General features: G+C 37.3%; 1 protein-coding gene across 3 annotated transcripts in view; it reads left to right on the forward strand.

The window, feature by feature from the left end:
* Positions 1 to 17,390, forward strand: part of NBAS (NBAS subunit of NRZ tethering complex) — a 345,656-nt gene that overhangs the window by 249,607 nt on the left and 78,659 nt on the right. For all 3 annotated transcript variants that reach the window (XM_057497443.1, XM_057497442.1, XM_036881629.2), the window contains exons 43-44: positions 10,228 to 10,478; positions 11,231 to 11,565. In XM_057497443.1, the coding sequence (XP_057353426.1) occupies positions 10,228 to 10,478; positions 11,231 to 11,565 (586 nt within the window). The remainder of the gene's footprint in view (positions 1 to 10,227; positions 10,479 to 11,230; positions 11,566 to 17,390) is intronic.

Genomic DNA, 17,390 nt, shown 5'->3' on the forward strand with positions numbered 1-17,390 from the left:
AAATTCTAAATCCTGACCTGTTCCATCTCCTTCTCCCTTGCAGAAGCTTAGCTTAGTTGAGGGGTTGATGTGAGACCAGTTAATGTATGGAGAGCGATTTAAGATCACTGTCTATTAAAAGTATGTCATAACATTGAAAATTAGGATAAATAAAAATTGAGGACCAGGAAAAATCCATTAAAGTAGGAAGTTTGAATATAGATATTCAGGTCGTAGTTCTTATACATTTGTTGAAATTGAGCCCTACATTTGGTTTTGATCTTTATTTTGGCCTAAGGGGATTTTTTACTAAGACTAAGATTTGCATTGTGTGTAAGAAATCTACCAATCCTAGAAATGGGAGAACTACTACCATAACCAAAGTAGAAGCAATTCCTTCCATATATCTGCATCCTTTTATCCATGTTGTGATCCTTAAGGCCACTTTCCCTGCTAGTCAAAAGCTCCTGAGACTGGCACAAAATGTTAAGCAAAAGAAAATGCATTTTCCTGTTTCCATCTTGTGTAAAGTGCTTAGGCTTTGAATCATGCAAGTCTGGATTCAAACCCTGACTTTGTGACTTCATATTAATGTGTTCTTAGTAGGTAGACAAGTTCTTTTATCCAGCTATGCTTAAGTTTCCTCCTCTGCAAAGTGAGTATTTTTTTTCCATTTTGTAATCATACAAAATACCTGACATGAAGTAAGTGCTTGGGGTTGTGGGGGTGAGTGCTGCTATTGTTAATTCTGGAAACAGACCAGATGTACTGAACCCATCCTATGACCACTGTTAGCATAACATTGCACATCTGATTTTTGAACAATTATTTTTCAAGTTAATATGGATATCAATTATAACATAGCTGCTTTGTGAGAATTAAATGAGATGACATAGTACTTAATGTAAAAAAGTGCTCAGTAAATATGCCTTTTACTTTATCTGTATTATGGTTTCTTTTAAAATATTTTTTGTTAGGTAATAATATGAGACTATATAAACCAGTCAGAACATTTTGTGAGAAACTGAAAGCCATAAGGGGTCAGAGTTGTCCTTAAGGAGAGATGAAGCCTGTTCACATGGCCTTCCACATCTCCACTCTGTTCACATAAAACATAGCGCAAGGGAATTTACTGAGCATTCATATGACGAGAAATAAATTCTGATATACTCATTGTTGATCCTCTCATCAGCTGTGTAGGTGCCCTTGAAAAGTTAAAGTCCATTTTTTCATTTGCAAAGACTCTTGGCCAAAATGTTGGCAAACTGAAAAATGCAATGATTATTTTGATCCTGTTTTCCCCGTGTAATCACATACTCAGTTGTCAGGCAGCACTGCAGATCGAGTCAGCCACGTCAAGTTCATTGTGACACATTTGTGTGGTAAGTATTTGGATTGTTTCCCACAGGTTGGAGTACTTCTAACGTTCACAGATTTGTCTCTTTCCACATGAATCAGTGGTGGAGCCCTGTTCACCTGTGATCATGGCACTTAATTTGGTTTCGTGTATCTCTAAACTTAGGATCAGTCTTTGGCAGAAATGCCTACAAGTTAATGCGTCTGAACTGTGTGAACCTGTCCTCATCCCTTTGTCCCTTCAGCCTTTCCTGGTGGCCTCTCCTTTCCTCACCCCAACTCTCCTCTTTACCTTCTCCTCTTCTGAGCAGTCCTTTCAGTCAGTGAATGAAATTATCATCACTCAGTCTCACACTGAGTAAAGAAAAATGTGTTTAAATAAATTTGTTTTCCTGCACAGTCCTTTCCATACATGCTGTTCTTGAGTTACATTTTTTGGTGACTGACAACTCAAAGCCATTATGGAATACCTTAATCATGGGATTAGTAATAATAACTTACTCCTTTTGTGCATTGAGTACAATTAAGGCTAGTTTCTTCCTGGAGTTAGTCTCTGAAAATTAATTATGTACTATATATAAATATAAGCTGCTTTATAGCTGAAACTTGGTTCAAGAAAAAGCACTTAAACCATAAAGATAGTCATTAATTTGATTAGTGAAAAATCCACAGCTTTCATAGTATTTTTTCCTACTCTCTTGAATGTGGATCCTTTGGAATTGTTTTCTAAGATTTCATTTCTTATTCCAATGGAACCATAACAGCTTCTTTCAATAATAACTATTAAAGTGGTTATTGATTACTGACATCTATAAAAGATCTTAGCACATTGTGATTTACTGAAGAGGGAGGTTTTGGTATTTATCATGAGCCAGTAAAGGTATTTCAGTATCTGTCTTGACAAGGTAATTATGTGAAATTACACATTTGACAAACTGAATTGTGGGCACAGAAGAATAAGTGGGTGGACAAGGTGAAAAGTACTGTTGATGGAGAGACTGTTCAGAAGCAAGTCAACACGAATGAGCTAAAACTGTTAATGCTTTAGTCACTGTCCATTCTGTAGATGAGTCTGTCTTGAATACTCTGTCAGGGTGTTAGGAATGCAGTATGTCAAGAGAACTCTTTCAGGTTATTGCCACTGGGAGAGAGAACTAATGTCTATGTTAGAGAAAGAGTCCTGTTTTTGAAACAGTTGTTATGAGGGTACTTGACCTCCATCAGACTCTGGCTGCTTTGTGATAAGGTGAACAGAGTGCAGAGAATCCAGACAGCTGTGGACACTTGGTCTTAGGCAGATCATTTAACTTCTGTGAGGGCAGTTTCTCTTCTATACATTGGTAATTTCCTAGATTTCGCTTGCCTCACATAGTAGTTGGTGTAAAGTGCAAGTTTGTTTTCCCTCTGCTACTAAGCATGTTGTTCTGCCTATAAATTATGATGTCAATAGGTATCTTAGTAGAATTACACATTTTCTTATTTATGTTTGCAGTATACTGTTTTCAGACTTCATTTTGCAAATTATGAAGGAACATCTGAGGTTCCTCAAGTCACTTTCATATACCACTGTGTGTATAGTATTTTTCAAGGATGGCATTGCATACTTTGAATAGGGATAGTATCAGTATTTTCCAACCATCCATCCATCTGTACTCTGTGTTTCTTATACAGACTTTGTACTTTGTCTTGATACTTCTGTTCGTATTATTTTTGCTTCATTCCTTTTCTACAATGCCACGCTCACCTATTTGTTTCACTCAGCCTTCTGTTACTCCTGACATCTGCCCTCTCTCAAGTTACAGCTTTAGTGACCCCACTCTTTTTTTTTTTTTATTGAAGGGTAGTTGACAACAGTATTGCATTACATTAGTTTCAGGTGTACAACACAGTGATTCGACATTTATATACATGATAATTCTAGGTACCAGGTATCACCATACCAGGTTGTTAAAATATTTTGACTATATTCCTTATGCTATACATTACATCCCGGTTACTTATTTATTTTACAATTGGAAGTGTGTTTATATATATATATATATGTATATATATATTTTGTGAGGGCTTCTCTCATATTTATTGATCAAATAGTTGTTAACCACAATAAATTTCTGTATAGGGGGGTCAATACTCAATGCACAATCATTAATCCACCCCAAGCCTAATTTTCGTCAGTCTCCAATCTTCTGATGCATAACAAACAAATTCTTACATGGAGCACAAATTCTTACATAGTGAATAAGTTACATGGTGAACAGTGCAAGGGCAGTCATCACAGAAGCTTTCGGTTTTGTTCATGCATTATGAACTATACACAGTCAGTTCAAATATGAATACTCATTTGATTTTTAAACTTGATTTATATGTGGATACCACATTTCTCTATTATTATTATTTTTAATAAAATGCTGAAGTAGGTAGATACGAGATAAAGGTAGAAAACAGAGTTTAGTGTTGTAAGAGAGCAAATGTAGATGATCAGGTGTGTGCCTGTAGACTATGTGTTAATCCGAGCTAGACGGGGGCAATAAACATCCATGTATGCAGAAGATTTCTCTCAGAACATGAGGGGGGAGGTTCTAAGCCTCACCTCTGCTGCTCCCCATTTTCTCACCACATGGCCCCCTGCAACTGTGCCTGTCTTAGGTTGTTCCTCCCTTGAGGAATCTTACCCGTCTCTGGCTAACCAGTCATCTTCCGGGGCCATACAGGGAAATGTTAAGTTGGTAAGTGAGAGAGAAGCCTTATTGTTTGAAAAGGTTAGCTTTTTACTTCTTTGCATATTTATGCCCTGTGGCTTCTATGCCCAGCATTTGTCTTGAGGTGTCTTTACCACTTGGAAGAATTATGATACTCGGTAAATTCGACATGTGGCACGAGTTCTATTTAAAGGTTGTGATTAGGTAGGAAGAAGAAAAGCTATAGAAGTAGCAGGCAGAGGAAAACCTGGGAAGATTGATTATTTCTTTGACATATCTTCTTGTAGAGTAACTTCAGCATGGATAGGTTTTAAACTACTAATTAAATTGTGCACACACATTAACATAATAGGAATATAGTTACCTAACCAAAGCATACCTGTAATTACCAGCCATCTCCAGTGAAACCAAGAAAACCAGTTAGGCACCTTAGGCATTTGTGAAAACTTATCTATGATATGGTGGATATTGTCCGACTGAACTTAAACAGTCTGAGAGATTTCAGATAAACTAGAACAACCCATTCCTGGGGACTGTTCATATCCCATATGTTCTTTTAATGATAAATAGTCTGTGGTTGTAAGATTTTGGAGTGCTACAATTTGCACTTCTCCTAATTCTTGGTTGAGTTCCAACAGTATAGATCCAGTCCAATTTTTGTTTTACTGTATGCACAGGCCAGTTTAGATAACTCCTTCATCATTCCCATGGCAAGTCCAGGAACTGGTGGGATGAGTGCATCTACACTTGTGACAGTGCGTGGATCTTTGTTGGAGTTTTTTTTTTTTTTGCTGATCATCTTCTGGCATGAGTCTTCCCGAGAGTGCTGATGTTGGAAGTTCTTTTTCGTATCATATCTTAGTTCGTTTTTGGGGTAGCCAAATTAGGCTTTGATCCTCTGCATAAACACAAACAGACCCTTTGCCTACACTTTTATATGCCCTTTATATCATTGTGTAGAACTCATTAGAGGTCACCACATAGGAACTGCTTTTTTTTTTTTTTTCCATTAATCTACACTTACATGACGAATACTTTGTTTACTAGGCTCTCCCCTATACCAGGTCCCCCCTATATACTCCTTTACAGTCACTGTCCATCAGCGTAGCAAACTGTTGTAGAATCACTACTTGTCTTCTCTGTGTTGTACAGCCCTCCCCTTTCTCCCACCCTGCTATGGATGCTAATCTTAATACCCCTCTTTTTCTGCCCCACCTTATCCCTCCCTACCCACCCATCCTCCCCAGTCCCTTTCCCTTTGGTACCTGTTAGTCCATTCTTGAGTTCTGTGATTCTGTTGCTGTTTTGTTCCTTCAGTTTTTCCTTTGTTCTTATATTCCACAGATGAGTGAAATCATTTGGTATTTCTCTTTCTCTGCTTGGCTTGTTTCACTGAGCATAATACCCTCCAGCTCCATCCATGTTGCTGCAAATGGTTGGATTTGCCCTTTTCTTATGGCTGAGTAGTATTCCATTGTGTATATGTACCACATCTTCTTTATCCATTCATCTATCGATGGACATTTAGGTTGCTTCCAATTCTTGGCTATTGTAAATAGTGCTGTGATAAACATAGGGGTACACTGGTCTTTCTCATACTTGATTGCTGCATTCTTAGGGTAAATTCCTAGGAGTGCAATTCCTGGGTCAAATGGTATGTCTGTTTTGAGCATTTTGATGTACCTCCATACTGCTTTCCACAATGGTTGAACAAGTTTACATTCCCACCAGCAGTGTAGGAGGGTTCCCCTTTCTCCACAGCCTCGCCAACATTTGTTGTTGTTTGTCTTTTGGATGGCAGCCATCCTTACTGGTGTGAGGTGATACCTCATTGTAGTTTTAATTTGCATTTCTCTGATAATTAGCGATGTGGAGCATCTTTTCATGTGTCTGTTGGCCATCTGTATTTCTTTTTTGGAGAACCGTCTGTTCAGTTCCTTTGCCCATTTTTTAATTGGGTTATTTGTTTTTTGTTTGTTGAGGCGTGTGAGCTCTTTATATATTCTGGACGTCAAGCCTTTATCGGATGTGTCATTTTCAAAGATATTCTCCCATACTGTAGGGTTCCTTTTTGTTCTATTGATGGTGTCTTTTGCTGTACAGAAGCTTTTCAGCTTAATATAGTCCCACTTGTTCATTTTTGCTGTTGTTTTCCTTGCCCGGGGAGATATGTTCAAGAAGAGGTCACTCATGTTTATGTCTAAGAGGTTTGTGCCTATGTTTTCTTCCAAGAGTTTAATGGTTTCGTGACTTACATTCAGGTCTTTGATCCATTTTGAGTTTACTTTTGTATATGGGGTTAGACAATGGTCCAGTTTCATTCTCTTAAATGTAGCTGTCCAGTTTTGCCAGCACCATCTGTTGAAGAGACTGTCATTTCGCCATTGTATGTCCATGGCTCCTTTATCAAATATTAATTGGCCATATATGTCTGGGTTAATGTCTGGATTGTCTAGTCTGTTCCATTGGTCTGTGGCTCTGTTCTTGTGCCAGTACCAAATTGTCTTGATAACTATGGCTTTATAATAGAGCTAGAAGTTGGGGAGTGAGATCCCCCCTACTTTATTCTTCTTTCTCAGGATTGCTTTGGCTATTCGGGGTCTTTGGTGGTTCCATATGAATTTTTGAATTATTTGTTCCAGTTCATTGAAGAATGTTGCTGGTAGTTTCATAGGGATTGCATCAAATCTGTATATTGCTTTGGGCAGGATGGCCATTTTGACGATATTAATTCTTCCTAGCCATGAGCATGGGATGCGTTTCCATCTGTTAGTGTCCCCTTTAATGTCTTTTAAGAGTGACTTGTAGTTTTCAGAATATAAGTCTTTCACTTCTTTGGTTAGGTTTATTCCTAGGTATTTTATTTTTTTTGATGCAATTGTGAATGGAGTTGTTTTCCTGATTTCTCTTTCTGTTGGTTCATTGTTGGTATATAGGAAAGCCACAGATTTCTGTGTGTTGATTTTGTATCCTGCAACTTTGCTGTATTCCGATATCAGTTCTAGTAGTTCTGGGGTGGAGTCTTTAGGGTTTTTTATGTACAGTATCATGTCATCTGCAAATAGTGACAGTTTGACTTCTTCTTTGCCAATCTGGATTCCTTGTATTTTTTTGTTTTATCTGATTGCCGTGGCTAGGACCTCCAGTACTATGTTAAATAACAGTGGGGAGAGTGGGCATCCCTGTCTAGTTCCCAATCTCAGCGGAAATGCTTTCAGCTTCTCGCTATTCAATATAATGTTGGCTGTGGGTTTTTCATAGATGGCCTTTATTATGTTGAGGTACTTGCCCTCTATTCCCATTTTGCTGAGAGTTTTTATCATGAATGGATGTTGAACTTTGTCAAATGCTTTTTCAGCATCTATGGAGATGATCATGTGGTTTTTGTCTTTCTTTTTGTTGATGTGGTGGATGATATTGATGGACTTTCGAATGTTGTGCCATCCTTGCATCCCTTGGATGAATCCCACTTGGTCATGGTGTACGATGGTTTTGATGTATTTTTGAATTCGGTTTGCTAAAATTTTGTTGAGTATTTTTGCGTCTACGTTCATCAGGGATATTGGTCTGTAGTTTTCTTTTTTGGTGGTGTCTTTGCCTGGTTTTGGTATTAGGGTGATGTTAGCTTCATAGAATGAGTTTGGGAGTATCCCCTCCTCTTCTATTTCTTGGAAAACTTTAAGGAGAATGGGTATTATGTCTTCCCTGTATGTCTGATAAAATTCCGAGGTAAATCCATCTGGCCCGGGGGTTTTGTTCTTTGGTAGTTTTTTGATTACCGCTTCAATTTCGTTGCTGGTAATTGGTCTGTTTAGATTTTCTGTTTCTTTTTGGGTCAGTCTTGGAAGGTTGTATTTTTCTAGGAAGTTGTCCATTTCTCCTAGGTTTCCCAGCTTGTTAGCATATAGGTTTTCATAGTAGTCTCTAATAATTCTTTGTATTTCTGTGGGATCTGTTGTGATTTTTCCTTTCTCATTTCTGATACTGTTGATTTGTGTTGACTCTCTTTTCCTCTTAATAAGTCTGGCTAGAGGCTTATCTATTTTGTTTATTTTCTCGAAGAACCAGCTCTTGGTTTCATTGATTTTTGCTATTGTTTTATTCTTCTCAATTTTATTTATTTTTTCTCTGATCTTTATTATGTCCCTCCTTCTGCTGACCTTAGGCCTCATTTGTTCTTCTTTTTCCAATTTTGATAGTTGTGACATTAGACCGTTCATTTGGGATTGCTCTTCCTTTTTTAAATATGCTTGGAGTGCTATATACTTTCCTCTTAAGACTGCTTTTGCTGTGTCCCACAGAAGTTGGGGCTTAGTGTTGTTGTTGTCATTTGTTACCATATATTGCTGGATCTCCATTTTGATTTGGTCATTGATCCATTGATTATTTAGGAGCGTGTTGTTTAGCCTCCATGTGTTTGTGAGCCTTTTTGCTTTCTTTGAACAGTTTATTTCTAGTTTAATGCCTTTGTGGTCTGAAAAGTTGGTTGGTAGGATTTCAATCTTTTGGAATTTACTGAGGCTCTTTTTGTGTCCTAGTATGTGTGACCCCACTCTTAATTGGAATAAGTCACATGCCCTTTGTCAGCCCATACCATTATTTTGCATTGTTTAATTCTAAGTAATTACAACTCAACTTGATTTTCCACTACTGAGTAAAAGCACTCTGTTGTAAATCTTGACACCCTTCCCTGGCTGAGCCTTGTCCATAGAGGACATCTAAGTTCTTGTTCATCTATGCATAAGACATGGGTTGAATGTTTCCTTTTACTGCTTGCTGGTGCTGAGTACTGAGAATCTAAAGGTATAGAAGATCTAGTATTATCTTTCCTATCAAGTACATAATCTAGGGAGGAAGGCAGACAAGGTGATAAACACTTCAGCATGTTATGAGTACCAGGATAGAAGAACACTCAGAGGGGGAATTAAGGAAAGCTTTTATAGACCAGAGTCATTTTTATAGATACGGTTATTTTTGTAAATGTTTGAATTGTGTCTTAGTAGGAAAATGGGATTTCTCTTAAAGTGAAAGGAGTGTTTTGAAATTACTTGGTATTTTGACTTTATAGATTACTGATATTATCCCAAATATTATCACCTTCTTGTGAAACTTTTAAAACATAATTTATATTAATTTTGTGTATGTAAAACAAAACCATGTCTTGGCATTTCTAGAAGTGGGAATTCCAATAAGTAAAGTATCGTATTTCAGAGGAGTTCCTTTTAAACTATATGAAATCTAACTTGGATACTGCCAAAGGCCTCACTTACTGCCCCAGACACTTGCATTGCTCCTGCTAAGAGTCCTGGACACTGGGCATTTCTGTTACGGCCGAGGTCTGCCTGAGGGCTCTTAAAATTAAAAGGTTTGAAATTCCTCCTTTAAGGGGCATCAGTATTACACAGGATTGGAGGCACTGTCTTCTGTCCATGGAGAAGCACAAGACCAAAATTCAGCCCTCTCCTTCCCCTAAGAAGATGCAAACCAATCAACCAAACAAGGCTCCTTTGAAATTTTTTTTCAACAGTTTAACCTTAAAATAGCTTTTTAAAAATTACATCATAAGGACATCTAAGATGAAAGTATTAGCGTAAATGCTTTATGCAAATGGCATATTCATTACTAAAGAAATCCAAGTAAGAGAGTAAGGATCTGTTCTATTTTAATTTTATTTGAACACACTATCAAATTTGGGTCTGTAGAATATAAATCCAAGGCTTTTAGATTAAAATTCATGCCCAAAAGATGGGGGTTAAAATTCATGCCCTCACCATTTCCTAAATTCCTCAAATAATAAGGTGGTTTACATTTCTTCAGTGAAGCATGGATTTAAAATTTTTCTTGTGACATGAATAAATGCATAGTAGACACTGACAGATCTAAGTTCATTTCCTAGCTTTTAAGCACTGGGCACCTCCCCACTTTCAGGAAGAAGAGGTGATGCTTACATCCTGGGGGAGCTGTAGACCCACCTAAGGCAATGTGAAAATCGCATGGGACAATAGTATGTGCTGAACGTGTTTGCTTCCATTTATATAAACTACCTGCATCCTGGTGGTTTGCCATCTTTGATAAGGCAGGAAGAAGAGACTTGTGAGAAGTAGTCTTTCTTCCTGGGTAAAACACACACACACACACATACCTTATTTAATGAAGGAACCAAATCTTAACACAGTTTGTCTCTTAATTTCAGTTTGTCTATAAAAGAAATTGAAAATCGAGCCCAAGCCCTTCATCTCTTTGAGACTTTGAAGACTGATCCTGAAGGCTTTCACCAGCACATGGTCAAGTACATTTACCCCACGATCGGTGGCTTTGATCATGAAAGGCTGATATATTATTTCACTCTTCTGGAAAGCTTTGGCTGTGCTGAGTTTAGAAAATATACCATTAAACCAGAAACCCACATTCGGCTGCTGAAGGAATTTAAAGTAGTTGCATCAGGTAAGATGATCATTTCCCTGCTTGAACTAATTCTTTAAATCTCGGGATTAATTTTCTGTACACAGTCATGTTTGTGTATTATGGCTAACATAGATCTGAAATCACAGAATTTTGATGTTAATCGACTTTAGTTATCTTTCCAACTCCTTCACCTGCTGTTGAAGGAATTAAATATGAGAGAATTAAGAAGCCTATTGAAAGGCATGTAGTGACTTACAAAACACATTAACACCTCTTAGATCTGTATGGTACTTTCTCCTGTACAAGGCACTTTCAAATCTATGTTCATTTGATATTAATAGTAATTGTGAGAATTTACTTCAGTTTATCTGTGGCTTACTGAGTAACCAAATTAAACACAGGAAAAGAGTAAGAGTCAATCCCTGCCTTCAAGGAGTTGATGAGATCCCAGATAAATAGCAAATGAATATAATGCAGTTTGGTGAGTGCACCAATGGAAGAAAGCATAGGTGCCATGGAAGCATTTGAAGAAGCAAGGAGATACTGCCCTCTCCAGGGTACACACAAGGACACTGAGGCACGCAGAAGCTGAGTGACTGTCTAGGCTTGCACAGTTAAGTTGCAGGCTGGGACTAGAACTCAGATCTTCTGATTTAATTGACAAACTGTCTGCTATAAATAAGTTGGTTGATCACTTTTTCCTTCGGACAGTACAGAGGACTTTGTGTGTGTTTGAACCTGTATGTTTATGTAGGAATAAGCTACTCTATTTTCCTTTCTTTTTCCATTAGGTCTTAATTACAAAAAGCTGACAGATGAAAATATGAATCCTCTTGAAGCACTGGAGCCAGTTCTTTCAAGTCAAAATATCTTATCTATTTCCAAGCTTGTTCCCCAAATCCCTGAAAAGGACGGACAGATGCTTTCCCCAAGCTCTCTGTACACCATCTGGTTACAGAAGTTGTTCTGGACTGGAGATCCTCATCTCATTAAACAAGTCCCAGCATCCTCACCAGAGTGGCTTTGTGCGTATGATGCCTGCGTCAAGTACTTTGATCGCCTCCATCCAAATGACCTCATCACGGTGGTGGATGCTGTTACGTTTTCTCCTAAAGCTGTGACCAAGGTAACCAAAAAGATAGTTAAAGGAGATTGAATGCTATAGAAGAAATGAAAATTGCTCTTATATTCTGTAGATTTTTTTCTTAAATTGAGGACTACTTACATGTTCTGCCTTCTGGTTTTTTGCTAAACATGAGGTTTTAATTGGGAAATCATTTTCCTCTGTCACAGATATACAAGTAGTCTAAGACTTGACTGTTCTAATTTATGTGTTACATGTGCAAAATGTAAATTTTCTCATAGTATCTCATTTTACAGTAAATATTTCATCCTCTTCAGTTGACAGTGGACAAAACCTTCAGTGCCCAGCCCACATTAGCTGCATTCAGAGCCAGGCTAACCACTTAGCTGTGGTTAAATTGAGCCTTTAAAAACTTTCACATGAATACCACATAGTATTTGACTTGGTGATGGAATAATCCATGGACGTCTCCATCACACTCGCCGGTGTCTCCTCCCTGCTCAGTTGTAAGCCCCTTCACTGGACTGTGATTCTTGCCCTTTGCCCTTCAGCAGTGTACGCATTTACTTAGAGCAGAGAATGTGGGTCCTCCTTGCCTTCTTGCTGTCTCACCTTCTCCCCCAGACACCACTGCCAAGCAGATGCGAACTTCCACTGCTTGGACCCAGGGCATTGCCTCTCCTAGAGATGCTCCCGCCTCCGGCCTCAGCTGCTGAGCTGCACGGCCTTGGAGCATTTTTCTCTGTTGCCCGTCTTTACTGCTGCCTTCTCTGTCCCCCAGACTGGCAAGTCGGCCTGGTATCCTCTCCCACGTATTTTTATTGTAACTATTATTATCTTGAAATTTGAGTGTAAAGGGTAAGAATAATTCAAGTCATTCATTTAGAGGTTGGCACAGGTAGAGATTCAGACATCTGTGGAGAATGCTAGTGTTAACTTATTAATAGTTGTAGGTATCCGAAGATTTCATTTCCTTATTATTGTAACTCAAATACTTCAGCTAATAACTTGGCTTTAAATTTTATAACCACTTCTATAAAAAAAGAGATAATCATTTTTGTTGTTTTTAAGGAAGAAAATAAGGATGATTTTAAAGGCAGGTGGTGTGATGATTAGAGCACAAGTTTGGAGTAATTTAAATCTGGCTTGAACTTTGAACCTGACACTTAACCAGCTCTGTGGGTTAGCCTCAGGAATTGCTGTTAGACTTCTGCCTCCTCGGTGCAGAGGATGTGGCTGAGTAATCTGTGAAGTAGGTAATATTATTGCCCCATTATTAATAGGTGGGTATGCTGAGGTTCAACAAAGTTAATTTGGTAAGAGAGGAGCCACAATTTGAACTCACAGAGGCTTATTCCAGGGCCTTTGCTTAACTACTGAACTGTTCTGTGAAAAAAAAGCAGTTTGAATCAAGAGACCTGGGATTTTAAGGAAATGAGGAAGAAAAATGGGATCAGAAAGCCCCACACATTTTAGTCCAGGTGGAGCAGCTGTCATGGGATGTGTCCAGTGCAAGGCTGAGTCTAAATAAGGAAGGTCAGGCAGGAACCCGGCAAAGTATGGGAAGAGACAAGACCTCAGCAAACAGTGGTTTCAAATCTCTAAGAATGAAAAGAGTTTCCAAGTCCAGTAAGTGTTAGCCATGCAGGAAGTATGTATCCAAGGGCAGAGACGGAACCAAGCTGGGAGTTGAAATCCAAGGATATGGCTCCAGAGTTGGGAGCTGTGAATGGGCTGTAGTCGCCAGACAAGCAAACGCACCAACCAGGACATGGAGGGGCCTTCACTCTATGGCTGTTTCCCTCCCCCAGGCTGTGGGAGTTTTTAAATATTTTATATGAGGGCAAGATCGAAATCTAGCATGGCCAGCCAAGGCCATATGCTAATTGTGAGCATGTAATATGGAAGTGGACGGAGAGTTCTAGACTTTCCGACAGCAATTATTTACTCATGTTTAAGCTTGTCTTGGATGTAGAGTCCACTCAGTCTTAGCTGTTTTCATTCTTACAACTTTAAGATGTCCTCCAACTACCTGAAAATGTAGTTAGTGCATATATGTGTATTTTTCCTGAGGAAAAGATGCATAGCTAACTCAATAAATATTACTTAATTTTGACATTTCTTTCTCTTAAAGTGGTATAATCCTCAATAAGATCGTCTTTTATTGTAAACTATCTCAAGAGGTGGTTTGCCATTGATGCAGGATAAGCTATAGAAAAGTGAGACAAATACATTTAAAATTAGTTTTACATCTTTAGCCTAGATTTATATTTTTCTTCATTTTGTTAATTGGAAGCTTTTACTTTTTCATTCAGAGAGGAAAAGTGTAAAGTTCATATAGAGTGCATTTTGAAATCATGTAATGCCATTTTAGAAAGAAGAGTATAAAATTCAAGTTGAAATACAACCTGCACATGTGAGACGACACATTTGGAAAAGGAAATGCAATTGTATTTGGCCAACTTTGTAAAACACCAGATGTTCCCACAGCTTGTACATGATGTTAAAAATGTAAAATAAGTGTATAGTACTCATATATATAGTGTGCAGTTTTCAAATGTGTAAATGGACCACATTTAATTAAAAAACCAAACTTTTAGAAAGAACTGATGAACTAATTCTAGGGTGCATAACTGGAAAAGTAAGTAATTGTTCAGATACTAGAATTCAGGCAGGAATATCTCTAAAGCCTAAATTTAGCACCTCTTCCATGATAAACTAGAGAAGGCTCTTTCCCATCACAATAATAGTTATTCAGTTGCCATTTGCATTAGTAGACTTCATAGAATTCACAAAATGTTATCATGTACGCAGAAATTGAATTTGCATGACATTTGAGGGGATGAATATGTAGAAGGGAAAGGAATACAAATACTTAAAGTGCATTTTGGTGGAATCAGGTTAGAGTTCTCTTCTTGCTTTTCCACTTCAACAATTAGAAACGTTTTTGTAGAAGGGACAGAGAGCAAGTTAGTGGGTTAGGAATCCAGGAAAGTGGTGAAAGAAGGTGAAATGAAGGTCAAAACATTATTTGCTTGCTTCAGACGTGATGTGGTCAGATGAGGCTTACAACGTCATCTTGGCCTCCATGTTTTATACTTTCTGCTCGCTTTCAGTTGCTCGTATGGCTGCATCCATAATTATAGGACATGGAAAATAGTCCTTCTCAGTTATGAAATGCTGCCCAGAAGTTTGCCAGGATCCTTCTTTAAAAGCCCCAGGTGATCATAGAATTAGAGGAGGTGCTTCTCAACCTGTAATTGGCTAGGCTTCCACCACCCTCACCCCACCCTACATGCACCTGCTGTTCCAGCTCCCGCCATTTGTTCTGCTGGAAGTACGCTGCCTCCTTCAGTTAGAGCAGAAGAATATTTGAGAACCTGTACTTCAGTGTGACCTCTCATCATCAAGCATCATTTCTATTGATAATTAAGCTACTCCCCTAATCTATCTCTCTATCTCTAGGCTTCTTATAGTTCCCACTTTTTGGTTCTTCATTCTGAAGCTATGGAAACAGCATAAAAATCTTTTTCATATCATGACTATTCAAATTCTTGAAAAAAGCTACAGCCTCTTCTCTTACCCTGATATCCAGATTATTTGACATAGAAATCTGGAAGAATAATTGTATCTTAAAAAACATGATATGACCTAAAAAAAATGTATTCTTATAAGTTTAAGTCTCAATTAAAAGGCAGCATTTTAACTATAACTTCAGGGTCTTCACAGTGCTATTATCTTTTAAATAGGGATGACACACAATTTTCACCATATTGAGCAATTAGTGTGTGAAACCTGTGTAAAAATATTCCGAAAATACATATTACTCAATTGTATGACATGATATATGACTTTTTGATGCATAAATCAAATACATATTATGTAGGCTCAGATTGAATCATTAAGTAATTAGGCATTAGCTGTGTGCCATATGCAGGATTAGTTGCTGTTGGCATCATTAGGATGTAAAAGACATTCCTGTAAGACACTTAAAATGAAGTTTTTAATTTATAGTAAAAATATTATAATTGGGAATTACACCTTACATGAAATTAGAAATTCTTTAAGGGTAGGAATGGTGCCTTTTATATCTAATTTTCCAGTTCATTGCAGTTTAAAGTAGGTACTTCTTAAGTAATTGTTTAAATAATTATTATCATAAATTGATGATTCCTAAATCTTCTGATCACTGGATGCCTTAACATTTTAAAAAATCATTGAGAACCTTAAATAACTTTTGTTTATTAAAATTACATTCATTGATACTTATCGTATTAGAAATTAAAACCAATAAATTTTAGATATATTTACTTCATTTAATTCATAAACATGAGTATTTTAATGAAAAATATATTTCCAAAAGAAAAATATGAGTGACATTATTTTACATATACATGTTTGGCATAATAGAGCACAGCTGTATTCTCCTGTTTGTTTCTACATTGGTCTCTGTTGTACTGTTTTAAGTAAATGAAGAGTCCAACCTTATGCAGATATGACATTGGCAAGAGGGAGAACTGCTTTAATAGTCCATTATTTTGGATATTCTTTGATACTACACTGAAACTTAACAAGCGATAAATATTTTAAGACCAGTTGCATTGTGAAATCTGAAGCCATATTGAACTTTTTGGACTCTATTACACTAAAACCATTGGTCTAGATTGCACTTTGAATGGATCTTTTACCCATGTATGGTTTGTAACATAATTCATTAGGAATTTGGAAACTAGTGGCCCACTGAATTATGCAGATCATGCAAATGTCGATGCATTGCATTATCCAATGTCAACAAAGGCACAGACATTAATATGGACTCCCATCTCAGCAGATGAGTCTTGAAGTATTAAGAAGCTGTCAAGCTCACAGAAGTAGATACAAGTTTTCCAAAATTCTAATTTTTTGCTTGAAAGCTCAGATTTTATCATTGGCAACAAACACTATGAATTGTTTTCCTTGAAGTGACAGGCTTACTTTGTTCATTTTGGAAAACATGTCTGCCAGATATCCAAGTCTGAATAACCATAGTTTGTCTCTTAGCTATTCTTCAAGCAAAAATGGGAGATGGACGTGGAAAGCAGCTACGTCAGTCCATAATTCAAGCAATCACACAGATGTTTTTTATTTATTCTTTGGTATACAGCAAAGTGCTTTATGTATATATCTAAGTTCTTCACACAGAATATTAAAACATGTGCCATCAATGATTGAGATTTAATAAAATTAATAACTTTTTTGAGCACATTCTTAAGTGAAAATGCCAATGAAGAACAGTGACTCCTAGTAAAGTATGGTTGCCACTCCCTTGATTTGTGCTAAGTCCACACAGTTTTATCCATCATTACCTTTTCACCATTGTACAAATATCAACACAGTAAAAAACGATAAATATCATAAAAATAAGTTTGACTTTGCGCACCACTTGAAAGAGTCTTGGACTCCTGTAGTTTGTGGACCACACTTTAAGAACCACTCTCAGCTTGTTTTTTTCTGAAACCTCAGCTGTCTTTGATATCCACATGAAATATCATTTTAACTTCCTAAGTAGTTATAATATAAATAAGAATAACGAAGATAAGTTCTGGTCAGTGCGTAAAGGATTATCTTAAAATTTCAGTTCCTTAAGTTAATTTCTAATCAGCTTTCCAGGTGAAGAAGTGTTATAAATAATTTGAAAATGTAAGATGGATTGTCTGCATGGTAGTATCATTATACTACCCTTTGAATTTATGAACTGTGCAGTATATTTTTTCTTTCTACAAATTTTAGCCTTATAACATTTTTAACTAACACATTCATCTTATACTATTAATCAAGATTAGCAGGGACTTCTGTGGGAGAGACCTATAAGAAAGAAGGGTTCAGAG

Source organism: Manis pentadactyla, chromosome 2 (assembly GCF_030020395.1).
Source record: "Manis pentadactyla isolate mManPen7 chromosome 2, mManPen7.hap1, whole genome shotgun sequence".
In the NCBI taxonomy this organism is placed as follows: Eukaryota; Metazoa; Chordata; class Mammalia; order Pholidota; family Manidae; genus Manis; species Manis pentadactyla.